At 36.7% G+C, this 13,984-nt stretch overlaps 1 protein-coding gene across 1 annotated transcript in view; it reads right to left on the reverse strand.

Annotated features, from left to right (window-relative positions):
• Positions 1–9,372: 9,372 nt before the first annotated feature.
• dmxl1 (Dmx like 1) overlaps positions 9,373–13,984 on the reverse strand; it is a 77,232-nt gene continuing 72,620 nt past the window's right edge. Inside the window, exon 51 of the mRNA XM_083784947.1 lies at positions 9,373–12,771. Within this exon, the coding sequence (XP_083641073.1) occupies positions 12,541–12,771 (231 nt within the window). The 3' untranslated portion in view covers positions 9,373–12,540. The remainder of the gene's footprint in view (positions 12,772–13,984) is intronic.

A 13,984-nucleotide genomic window follows, 5' to 3' on the forward strand; every position in this document is an offset into this window, starting at 1 on the left:
CATCATTTTTGAGGATTTGGAAAAAAAAAATAATAATAAAAAACGATGGGTTATAGCCCATTGTTTTGTTTTTTTTTTGAAAAAAATAATATCCTGGTTTTTCATCATTTTGGACCATGGGCTATAGCCTATATCGTACGGCATACTATAGCACGCCGTTTTTCATCATTTTTGAGGATTTGAAAAAAATGAAAAAATGAAAAAAAAACGATGGGTTATAGCCCATCGTTTTTTGAATTTTGAATTTCTTTTTTAATCCTCGTTTTTCATCATTTTGGACCATGGGCTATAGCCCATATCGTACGGCATACTATAGCACGCTGTTTTTCATCATTTTTGAGGATTTGAAAAAAATGAAAAAATGAAAAAAACGATGGGTTATAGCCCATGGTTTTTGAATTTTTGAATTTTTTTTAACCTAGTTTTTCATCATTTTCGACCATATCGTACAGCATACTATAGCACGCCGTTTTTCATCATTTTTGCCATTGAGCCCCATTGTAAATTTGAAAGCACTATATTTCTAAAACTATAAAACATTTCAAAGATTCCTTTTCAGGCAAACATGTCCACCGTAAGATGAACCTAAGTAGGCTAGAATGGGGTTGCTAGGTGTAAGTATGTAGGACTAGTAGCATGCCAAATGTTGTGCTATTGCCATAGAGAATGCATTGGGCGTTTAAGTGAAATAACTCATAAACTACAAAACATAAAAATAAAAAAAAGTTCCAGCATGTGTCTCCACAGTAAGCTGAATAATAAAAAGTGTGAATGGAGTTTCTAGGTGAAAGTGACTTTTGACGTGCCTATAGAGCTGCCATTGAGCCCCATGTTAAATGTCTCAAATTTGAAAGCACTATATTTCTAAAACTATGAAACATTTCAAAGATTCCTTTTCAGGCAAACATGTCCACCGTAAGATGAACCTAAGTAGGCTAGAATGGGGTTGCTAGGTGTAAGTATGTAGGACTAGTAGCATGCCAAATTTTGTGCTATTGCCATAGAGAATGCATTGGGCGTTTAAGTTAAATAACTCATAAACTACAAAACATAAAAATAAAAAAAAGTTCCAGCATGTGTCTCCACAGTAAGCTGAATAATAAAAAGTGTGAATGGAGTTTCTAGGTGAAAGTGACTTTTGACGTGCCTATAGAGCTGCCATTGAGCCCTATGTTAAATGTCTCAAATTTGAAAGCACTATATTTCTAAAACTATGAAACATTTCAAAGATTCCTTTTCAGGCAAACATGTCCACCGTAAGATGAACCTAAGTAGGCTAGAATGGGGTTGCTAGGTGTAAGTATGTAGGACTAGTAGCATTCCAAATTTTGTGCTATTGCCATAGAGAATGCATTGGGCGTTTAAGTTAAATAACTCATAAACTACAAAACATAAAAATAAAAAAAAGTTCCAGCATGTGTCTCCACAGTAAGCTGAATAATAAAAAGTGTGAATGGAGTTTCTAGGTGAAAGTGACTTTTGACGTGCCTATAGAGCTGCCATTGAGCCCCATGTTAAATGTCTCAAATTTGAAAGCACTATATTTCTAAAACTATGAAACATTTCAAAGATTCCTTTTCAGGCAAACATGTCCACAGTAAGATGAACCTAAGTAGGCTAGAATGGGGTTGCTAGGTGTAAGTATGTAGGACTAGTAGCATGCCAAAGTTTGTGCTATTGCCATAGAGAATGCATTGTGTTGCGGAGGATGAGAGGAATGCTCTCATCCTCCGCAACACCCATTCTCATACACCGCTATACACCGCGAGGATATGGGCTATAGCCCATATCGTACGGCATACTATACTGTAGCACGCCGTTTTTCATCATTTTTGAGGATTTGGAAAAAAAAAAATATAATAAAAAACGATGGGTTATAGCCCATTGTTTTGTTTTTTTTTTGAAAAAAATAATATCCTGGTTTTTCATCATTTTGGACCATGGGCTATAGCCTATATCGTACGGCATACTATAGCACGCCGTTTTTCATCATTTTTGAGGATTTGAAAAAAATGAAAAAATGAAAAAAAAACGATGGGTTATAGCCCATCGTTTTTTGAATTTTGAATTTCTTTTTTAATCCTCGTTTTTCATCATTTTGGACCATGGGCTATAGCCCATATCGTACGGCATACTATAGCACGCCGTTTTTCATCATTTTTGAGGATTTGAAAAAAATGAAAAAATGAAAAAAACGATGGGTTATAGCCCATGGTTTTTGAATTTTTGAATTTTTTTTAACCTAGTTTTTCATCATTTTCGACCATATCGTACAGCATACTATAGCACGCCGTTTTTCATCATTTTTGCCATTGAGCCCCATTGTAAATTTGAAAGCACTATATTTCTAAAACTATAAAACATTTCAAAGATTCCTTTTCAGGCAAACATGTCCACCGTAAGATGAACCTAAGTAGGCTAGAATGGGGTTGCTAGGTGTAAGTATGTAGGACTAGTAGCATGCCAAATGTTGTGCTATTGCCATAGAGAATGCATTGGGCGTTTAAGTGAAATAACTCATAAACTACAAAACATAAAAATAAAAAAAAGTTCCAGCATGTGTCTCCACAGTAAGCTGAATAATAAAAAGTGTGAATGGAGTTTCTAGGTGAAAGTGACTTTTGACGTGCCTATAGAGCTGCCATTGAGCCCCATGTTAAATGTCTCAAATTTGAAAGCACTATATTTCTAAAACTATGAAACATTTCAAAGATTCCTTTTCAGGCAAACATGTCCACCGTAAGATGAACCTAAGTAGGCTAGAATGGGGTTGCTAGGTGTAAGTATGTAGGACTAGTAGCATGCCAAATTTTGTGCTATTGCCATAGAGAATGCATTGGGCGTTTAAGTTAAATAACTCATAAACTACAAAACATAAAAATAAAAAAAAGTTCCAGCATGTGTCTCCACAGTAAGCTGAATAATAAAAAGTGTGAATGGAGTTTCTAGGTGAAAGTGACTTTTGACGTGCCTATAGAGCAGCCATTGAGCCCCATGTTAAATGTCTCAAATTTGAAAGCACTATATTTCTAAAACTATGAAACATTTCAAAGATTCCTTTTCAGGCAAACATGTCCACCGTAAGATGAACCTAAGTAGGCTAGAATGGGGTTGCTAGGTGTAAGTATGTAGGACTAGTAGCATGCCAAATGTTGTGCTATTGCCATAGAGAATGCATTGGGCGTTTAAGTTAAATAACTCATAAACTACAAAACATAAAAATAAAAAAAAGTTCCAGCATGTGTCTCCACAGTAAGCTGAATAATAAAAAGTGTGAATGGAGTTTCTAGGTGAAAGTGACTTTTGACGTGCCTATAGAGCTGCCATTGAGCCCCATGTTAAATGTCTCAAATTTGAAAGCACTATATTTCTAAAACTATGAAACATTTCAAAGATTCCTTTTCAGGCAAACATGTCCACAGTAAGATGAACCTAAGTAGGCTAGAATGGGGTTGCTAGGTGTAAGTATGTAGGACTAGTAGCATGCCAAAGTTTGTGCTATTGCCATAGAGAATGCATTGTGTTGCGGAGGATGAGAGGAATGCTCTCATCCTCCGCAACACCCATTCTCATACACCGCTATACACCGCGAGGATATGGGCTATAGCCCATATCGTACGGCATACTATACTGTAGCACGCCGTTTTTCATCATTTTTGAGGATTTGGAAAAAAAAAATAATAATAAAAAATGATGGGTTATAGCCCATTGTTTTGTTTTTTTTTTGAAAAAAATAATATCCTGGTTTTTCATCATTTTGGACCATGGGCTATAGCCTATATCGTACGGCATACTATAGCACGCCGTTTTTCATCATTTTTGAGGATTTGAAAAAAATGAAAAAATGAAAAAAAAACGATGGGTTATAGCCCATCGTTTTTTGAATTTTGAATTTCTTTTTTAATCCTCGTTTTTCATCATTTTGGACCATGGGCTATAGCCCATATCGTACGGCATACTATAGCACGCCGTTTTTCATCATTTTTGAGGATTTGAAAAAAATGAAAAAATGAAAAAAACGATGGGTTATAGCCCATGGTTTTTGAATTTTTGAATTTTTTTTAACCTAGTTTTTCATCATTTTCGACCATATCGTACAGCATACTATAGCACGCCGTTTTTCATCATTTTTGCCATTGAGCCCCATTGTAAATTTGAAAGCACTATATTTCTAAAACTATAAAACATTTCAAAGATTCCTTTTCAGGCAAACATGTCCACCGTAAGATGAACCTAAGTAGGCTAGAATGGGGTTGCTAGGTGTAAGTATGTAGGACTAGTAGCATGCCAAATGTTGTGCTATTGCCATAGAGAATGCATTGGGCGTTTAAGTGAAATAACTCATAAACTACAAAACATAAAAATAAAAAAGAGTTCCAGCATGTGTCTCCACAGTAAGCTGAATAATAAAAAGTGTGAATGGAGTTTCTAGGTGAAAGTGACTTTTGACGTGCCTATAGAGCTGCCATTGAGCCCCATGTTAAATGTCTCAAATTTGAAAGCACTATATTTCTAAAACTATGAAACATTTCAAAGATTCCTTTTCAGGCAAACATGTCCACCGTAAGATGAACCTAAGTAGGCTAGAATGGGGTTGCTAGGTGTAAGTATGTAGGACTAGTAGCATGCCAAATTTTGTGCTATTGCCATAGAGAATGCATTGGGCGTTTAAGTTAAATAACTCATAAACTACAAAACATAAAAATAAAAAAAAGTTCCAGCATGTGTCTCCACAGTAAGCTGAATAATAAAAAGTGTGAATGGAGTTTCTAGGTGAAAGTGACTTTTGACGTGCCTATAGAGCTGCCATTGAGCCCTATGTTAAATGTCTCAAATTTGAAAGCACTCTATTTCTAAAACTATGAAACATTTCAAAGATTCCTTTTCAGGCAAACATGTCCACCGTAAGATGAACCTAAGTAGGCTAGAATGGGGTTGCTAGGTGTAAGTATGTAGGACTAGTAGCATTCCAAATTTTGTGCTATTGCCATAGAGAATGCATTGGGCGTTTAAGTTAAATAACTCATAAACTACAAAACATAAAAATAAAAAAAAGTTCCAGCATGTGTCTCCACAGTAAGCTGAATAATAAAAAGTGTGAATGGAGTTTCTAGGTGAAAGTGACTTTTGACGTGCCTATAGAGCTGCCATTGAGCCCCATGTTAAATGTCTCAAATTTGAAAGCACTATATTTCTAAAACTATGAAACATTTCAAAGATTCCTTTTCAGGCAAACATGTCCACAGTAAGATGAACCTAAGTAGGCTAGAATGGGGTTGCTAGGTGTAAGTATGTAGGACTAGTAGCATGCCAAAGTTTGTGCTATTGCCATAGAGAATGCATTGTGTTGCGGAGGATGAGAGGAATGCTCTCATCCTCCGCAACACCCATTCTCATACACCGCTATACACCGCGAGGATATGGGCTATAGCCCATATCGTACGGCATACTATACTGTAGCACGCCGTTTTTCATCATTTTTGAGGAATTGGAAAAAAAAAAAAAAATTAAAAAACGATGGGTTATAGCCCATTGTTTTTTTTTTTTTTTGAAAAAAATAATATCCTGGTTTTTCATCATTTTGGACCATGGGCTATAGCCTATATCGTACGGCATACTATAGCACGCCGTTTTTCATCATTTTTGAGGATTTGAAAAAAATGAAAAAATGAAAAAAAAACGATGGGTTATAGCCCATCGTTTTTTGAATTTTGAATTTCTTTTTTAATCCTCGTTTTTCATCATTTTGGACCATGGGCTATAGCCCATATCGTACGGCATACTATAGCACGCCGTTTTTCATCATTTTTGAGGATTTGAAAAAAATGAAAAAAACGATGGGTTATAGCCCATGGTTTTTGAATTTTTGAAAAAAAAATTAACCTCGTTTTTCATCATTTTCGACCATATCGTACAGCATACTATAGCACGCCGTTTTTCATCATTTTTGCCATTGAGCCCCATTGTAAATTTGAAAGCACTATATTTCTAAAACTATAAAACATTTCAAAGATTCCTTTTCAGGCAAACATGTCCACCGTAAGATGAACCTAAGTAGGCTAGAATGGGGTTGCTAGGTGTAAGTATGTAGGACTAGTAGCATGCCAAATGTTGTGCTATTGCCATAGAGAATGCATTGGGCGTTTAAGTTAAATAACTCATAAACTACAAAACATAAAAATAAAAAAAAGTTCCAGCATGTGTCTCCACAGTAAGCTGAATAATAAAAAGTGTGAATGGAGTTTCTAGGTGAAAGTGACTTTTGACGTGCCTATAGAGCTGCCATTGAGCCCCATGTTAAATGTCTCAAATTTGAAAGCACTATATTTCTAAAACTATGAAACATTTCAAAGATTCCTTTTCAGGCAAACATGTCCACCGTAAGATGAACCTAAGTAGGCTAGAATGGGGTTGCTAGGTGTAAGTATGTAGGACTAGTAGCATGCCAAATTTTGTGCTATTGCCATAGAGAATGCATTGGGCGTTTAAGTTAAATAACTCATAAACTACAAAACATAAAAATAAAAAAAAGTTCCAGCATGTGTCTCCACAGTAAGCTGAATAATAAAAAGTGTGAATGGAGTTTCTAGGTGAAAGTGACTTTTTACGTGCCTATAGAGCTGCCATTGAGCCCTATGTTAAATGTCTCAAATTTGAAAGCACTATATTTCTAAAACTATGAAACATTTCAAAGATTCCTTTTCAGGCAAACATGTCCACCGTAAGATGAACCTAAGTAGGCTAGAATGGGGTTGCTAGGTGTAAGTATGTAGGACTAGTAGCATGCCAAATTTTGTGCTATTGCCATAGAGAATGCATTGGGCGTTTAAGTTAAATAACTCATAAACTACAAAACATAAAAATAAAAAAAAGTTCCAGCATGTGTCTCCACAGTAAGCTGAATAATAAAAAGTGTGAATGGAGTTTCTAGGTGAAAGTGACTTTTGACGTGCCTATAGAGCTGCCATTGAGCCCCATGTTAAATGTCTCAAATTTGAAAGCACTATATTTCTAAAACTATGAAACATTTCAAAGATTCCTTTTCAGGCAAACATGTCCACCGTAAGATGAACCTAAGTAGGCTAGAATGGGGTTGCTAGGTGTAAGTATGTAGGACTAGTAGCATGCCAAATTTTGTGCTATTGCCATAGAGAATGCATTGGGCGTTTAAGTTAAATAACTCATAAACTACAAAACATAAAAATAAAAAAAAGTTCCAGCATGTGTCTCCACAGTAAGCTGAATAATAAAAAGTGTGAATGGAGTTTCTAGGTGAAAGTGACTTTTGACGTGCCTATAGAGCTGCCATTGAGCCCCATGTTAAATGTCTCAAATTTGAAAGCACTATATTTCTAAAACTATGAAACATTTCAAAGATTCCTCTTCAGGCAAACATGTCCACCGTAAGATGAACCTAAGTAGGCTAGAATGGGGTTGGTAGCTTTAAGTATGTAGGACTAGTAGGATGGATACCAAAGTTTGTGCTATTTCCATAGAGAATGCATTGGGCGTTTAAGTTAAATAACTCAGAAACTACAAAACATTTCAAAGTAAAAGTTCCAGCATGTGTCTCCACAGTAAGCTGAATTATAAAAAGTGTGTTCTGGAAGTTTTTGATCTCACTAGTAGTAAGTAAAGGAAAGCAATGAGAAGCAGGACTCAGGCATCAGGCATCAAGGCATCATTCTTTATTTTGAGTTTTCAGTCGGTCCTCAGTACAGCAAAATGGTAGCATGACTTCTTTCCAGTTCTCCCTCTCCATCAATGACATACACAGACTTTTATTGACAGGCAAATCCCCATTTGCAACAACAAAATAGACAGTCAGTAACATGTGGTCATTCATCACCTCCTTTCATGGTTGGAGTTTGTCAGAGGAAGACATACATGCTATTCTAATTTCTGTTCTAAGATGAGAGCGACACACAAATAGTTACACCTTTGCTGACAGTGTGGAGACTAGCTCAGCTGTCAGATTGACAGCTGCCCTTCAGTTAGAATGAGCTCAATGATGAGAATAGACTGAATGGAAGGATGAGAAACACATGTCACACAATAATGTATATATATGTGGCGATCTATTTGGCATTCTAATATTCCCATTACAGTTTGACTGAATAATAAAAAGTGTGAATGGAGTTTCTTGGTGAAAGTGATTTCTATAGTGCCAAAATTTGCCATTCCCCCGTTCTGAATTTCTCAAATTTTAAAGCACTATAGGCTACTTCTAAAACTTTGAAACATTTCAAAGATTAATTTTCAGGCACATTAAGCCGAATTATAAAAAGTGTGAATTGAGTATGTCATTTTTTATGATTTTGGAGGATTTAAATGATGAAAATCAAGAAAAAACAACATACTACAATTTACAATTTACAATTTAGGCATTTAGCAGACGCTCTTAATCCAGAGCGACTTACATTTAAGCAAGAACAAAAGCATGGGAATACATCACATAAAAGCATTTATCATGAAACATGCGTAAGCTAAGAAAGTAACAGTGGAATATCTATATAATGAAACTATACATACACTATACATATAAACTATATACTATACATATAATATACTATACTATACATATAAACATATACATATAAACTAAACATATAAACTATACATATTTACTACTATGCTATACATATTAGTAAATATGTATAGTTTATATGTATAGTGTATGTATGTATGTATACTATATAGTTCTTGGTGTGTTTTTCGTGCAAAAGCAAAATTAATGCTTGCAATGGATTCAGAATCATGAAAACCCCTTAGTTTGACCCGTAACATGCTACTTAAAGCATGATGACATTTAGAAAATGTTGCCTTAAATTGGTTAATGGTACCTCAGCTTATTATGCGAATTATATAATTGCCCAACATATGCGAGATAACATCCAGCAGTTTCTAAATGCTGAGGAGTCGGGACCGCATACTCAACATTTCTAACATAAAACTTTAGGGTACTCAAAATGTCCGGGTTCACAATCGGGCTCTATGGGCTGGTAAGTAGACTAATCCAGGCAGAGTGTGTGTACAGTTCCATTGCGATCAAGGCAACCGTGCCGGAGATTAGCTAATCACAGACGGACGGGTAGGTTGCAAAACAGTCTCTCCCCATGACTTTTGCCTGGCGGAGACAAAATTTGTACTTAAGTACAGCACTTGTGTACATTTCCATCGTCATTCTGTGTGTAGGTCTTACCACTGTTCATCTTCCTCACCTCATCCCCCGCTGCATTGTTTGCCGTCTGTTGAAATAGAAATGTGCACTTGACGAATGCAGTTGAGCCGAGGACAAGACAGCCCACGCTGTGTTCACATTCACAATGACAGACACTTTGCCACGTGTTCATTTCAGTTCATCTTTTTTTATTACATCCTTAACATTTTATGTGTATAATACAATGAGATTTACATAATGTCTTATTATAAAATTAGAATTATCTGCAGCTCATATTCACATTTTGTGAGATTGTAGGGCGGGTGGGGAGGGGGCAGAAGGGCTGATTAGAATCTACTAGTTGAGTTGATGCCAAAACAGGCATATCCATCAAATGTGCAAAATCTCAACACGCAGGCATGTTGATCCAAGTATATCTAGATTACACCCATCAATTAAATGGTGGGGTAAAAGCAATCGGTGAAAGACATGTTCTTGCTCAATCTCATGGAAAGCTACAACATAAAATGGCTTTAAAAAATATATATATATATATTCCTATCTTCCAAATCCAAATATTTGGACTTCACACTGTGCTTGGAGGTGTCCTGGCACAAACAGATATCAGGAATAATGAAAATAAAGAAAAAAGGCAACCACTAGTGTCAAAAGAATGAAGATCACATCGGCAATTGTTTATACGGTATTCCTATATGAACACAATATTAATAAATATACAGTTTACTATTTTTCTCTCTTTTTTTTTTTTTACACAATTATTTTCATAATAAAGCTTAGAGATGGTTACCACTAGTCAAAGTTATTATGGTGAAGCTTAGTTTATGGCTCTACATGTATACAAAAATGCAATAAACAACATCTACAAAGCTTTTCTAAAAGCGACACCACCACCCACCCCACCTCCTTTTAAGTCAAAGCAAATACTTCCCCTACAGCTGTGCTGCAAGGTTCTCTGGGTGGTAGCCATTATGCAGTATTCTCCTTGTGACAAAATGGCTATGTGACAATGTGTGCTCACTTAAACCCCTTCCTTTATTATGTGGAACACATCACATGACCTTGATTACATTTCCAAGCATGTCCTGAAGGCAATGTTGTCCATCTGGACAACACGGCATGTATAAAACACTTTCGAATGGTTAAAAAAAAGTGAACAAATGCAATAAATGTGATTAATAGAATCTCTCAAAGTATCAAAAAAAAGCTAAACAGCAAACCAGAACAAGCACAGTGCAAAATAAAATGACCATTATTGTGCAGTAAACCAGAACAAGCGACTGTGCCAAATAAAACAACCATTCTTGTGTGGTGAATTAAAAAGTTCTCAAGACAGCTTTCAATGAGTGGTCCATATTGAGTTTGGGGTCAAGGTGCATTGTTGTTGGAATAAAACAGTGTATACACCAAATTATGATTTTCTTTAAAATTATTGTCATTGCCCACACGCCTACCCCCTACCCCCTACCCCTACCCCTACCCAATGTCAACAACGTTTCATTTATGCTACATGTCGTTAAGATTAAAGGGACACTTCAACCTTTTTGCAAAAAAAAGATATGACATTTAGAAGATTTAGAACACTTTCCTGGGGGGTCTTTATGTGTAATATGTGGTTTTAGATATTTTAGCAGTGAGCCCAGTGTCTCTGATGTCATGGACACTAGGCTCACTTCTGTCCAGGAAGTAGGTGAGCCCAGTGTCGATGACATCAGAGACAGGATGAAGTGTCCCTTTAACATCAAGCATCTTTAAAGGAAAAAAAGGTTTACTTCATTATGTCACATACTAATAAGGGTCTTGCCATTAAATTAAAGCTACTTTGTGCAACTTAATACTACTAGTAATAATATTGTCACCACCAACAGTACGGTGCAGTGCCAGTATGGCAGAAGTAGTATGCAGAGATTAAGGACACTTAATTATAATAATAATAATACCACCACTGGTTAAATCTAGGCCACCACCATAACAATCATGTACTTATTACTCTTATTATGTAAGGCTTTGTGCGCTCTGACATCTAGCCTGGTTATCAATGTTATATTATGTACTACACTAATGTTAATTCTTCACTTATACTGTATGTGCAAATAGAGAAAGAGTAAAATGGTGCATTCAGGTGGCCCATGCAAATTGAGAAATTGGTAATGTCCACGGTCAGTCTTCTAGAATTGTAATCCGTAAAAGCCTTTACCCAGCTTTACAGTCACAAAGCATTATGTTTCTGTGTAAAACACCAATAGCAAGACACACTTCCATCCAAGAGACCATGCAATTGTTCATATCATTACATTTGCTAGTTCACGTGGAACACCGGAATGCACCAGGAGTTCTTACGATTGGTTTATAATGTGCTTCGTACAAGGTCAACTGGCCTTAATAAAGGACAACAGTGTTGTGCAGTCTTATAATAAACAAGCTACAAGCCCCTGTACATTACTTGGCACCCCGGCAAAATACACTGTATCAATCTATATATGTATAACAAATACTTTATCCTAAGTTAATACTTAAATCTCTACCCTATGATCACCTGAACATTCCAATGGGATTTCCAATTAATCCAGAAGAGCTTCCAGTCCATTCCACAGAAGAGTATAGAAACCAACTATTATGATTGCTGTACTACTAAATCACACAAAGAATATGCTGATAATACATGTTAATGATGCTGTAGTCTTATTAGATATTCCTCTCACGATTGCCTCTTTTGTGTGGGGGGAAAAATAATTGGTCTTCTTGGGCTTACACTGGAACAGCTGTTCATTTTGAAACAACAAAACAATGTTTGACAGGGTGCCTGTCTAAACGGTTTTCTCTGACTGACCATGCCCTTGGTCCGTACCCTGCACATGGCCTTGGTCCGTAACCTGTGCTCAGTTTGACTGCATCTTTTGGTTTCTTCACTCCTGTGTGCAGTGGTGCCTTCGGTACAGGCTGACCCAAGACTGTGGCTTCAGCTCCCACAGAGACCACCATAGTACCATAGCTCTGTGACACTCTTGTACTACAGTACACCATGTTTTTAGATTACATCCTCTCACTTGTTTGTTCAATCAAAGATTCATGAATTTTTAGGAACTTCCTCCCATTTTGTCCAATGACAGATGTGTCATTTTAAAACCATCCTTCCGTAACACCGGGTGATCTTGAGGCGTCATTGCTACGTCATGAAGCCCCCTCCCCTCCTCCCATCCAAACCATGTCTGTCCATATATATATAACTGATCAACATCCAATGGTTCCTCAGTGATGAAGTTTGGCTCAGTGGCCCGTGCTCTGCCAACACGACGCATGCACGTCGCTGTATTAGTTTGAATAAGGGTCACTGGTGCAGCGTTTCAACATTCCATCCATGTCTATATGATGAACTTGACGTCATTCTTTAGGTTATTGTTGTGGTTGGCGATGCTGTAGCGGTCAGGGAGGATCCTCATCTTCATGGTTCCATCGGCACCGCAGGAGAAGATATGATTGGCCGGGCCCACCTCGATCTGCATGACGCCCGTGCCCAGGTTCCTGAAGATGGACTGGCGGGCGTGCTCGTTGGGGAAGGTGTGCAGCAGACACTGGGTGGACAGACTCCAGACCTGAGTAGGAGGACACTCTTTTACAGCCACTTCATGTCTTCATATTTTACAAACTTCTACAAGATCTACATATCTTATAATATTCTGCAAACTTGTACACTGTTATTTATTAGTACGAGAAATATATCGTTGCTGTCGGGAGGAAACCACCCAACTACATTTGAGGTTTTTTATTATTTAAATAAATCAGTGCTATTGAACATTCTTTATGTCTGTGTGTTGGTTAAAAAAATATTGAACCCATGAAATCTTTAAAAAGTGCTTTGGACAAAACCTCTCAACTCCATTGGACCCTCAAACTGTCTGCTAAAGCAGATAACTCCACCATCTCTCCCCCTCTCATGCAAGTAATTGACAATATATAAAGTCACAATACCAACTTTGCTGAGGCAGTATAGCTATGTTTTAAAAATATATGGTTTTCCTGAAAAAATTATACGTTTCATTTCCAGAAGAAAAATGTTTTACTTAAGTAAAGTACCAATACTGCAATATAGAAGTATTCTGTTACAAGTAAAATAAAAGTACAAAAGTATTTACATAAAAATGTACTTAAAGTAACAAAAGTAAAAGTAGTCATTATGCAAAATGTCCCATTTCAAGTTTTCAAATGTTTAAAAATCTTTTGAAAATAGCAGATCTACAAGCTACGAGCTTGTAGATTGGCCATTTTCAAATGGCCGAAATGTATACAGGGCTGAAGTGGTTAATGTACGGTATGTTTTGTAATAATAATAATCAACATCTACTAAACTAAATTTGTCAAATAAAAGTAGTGGAGTAGGTACATATTCGGATCTAAGATGTAGTGGTGAAGAAGTAAAAGTATTAGAAATTGGAAATGCTCAAGTACAAATATCCTAGAATTGTACTTAAGGGCCTGGGCCGTGGTTCAGCGGTCCAGTAGCCCGAGTCTGGCAGTGTGACTCCCCCATTTCCTGGCAGCCTACTGTCTGTCCCTCTAGAAAACATATAAAATAAAGGCGAAAGCCGCAAAAAAAAACCCCAGAAAAGAATTGTACTTAAAGGACTTTAGTTTTAGTTTTTTTTTAGTTTTTTTCAACCAAGGTTCATGTTTTAGGTTGTTATTAGAGAAACTAAAAGATGAGTGTTATTTCTTTTTCATTTGCTGCTTTCTTTCGTTTTAGGGATTTTAGCTGTTTTTGACAGGGGGCGGGGGCATTCGTAACCTGACGCTGCCAGATGAGGGCGG

The sequence above is a fragment of the Protomyctophum parallelum genome (genome assembly GCF_964188405.1).
Source record: "Protomyctophum parallelum genome assembly, chromosome: 15".
NCBI lineage: Eukaryota > Metazoa > Chordata > Actinopteri > Myctophiformes > Myctophidae > Protomyctophum > Protomyctophum parallelum.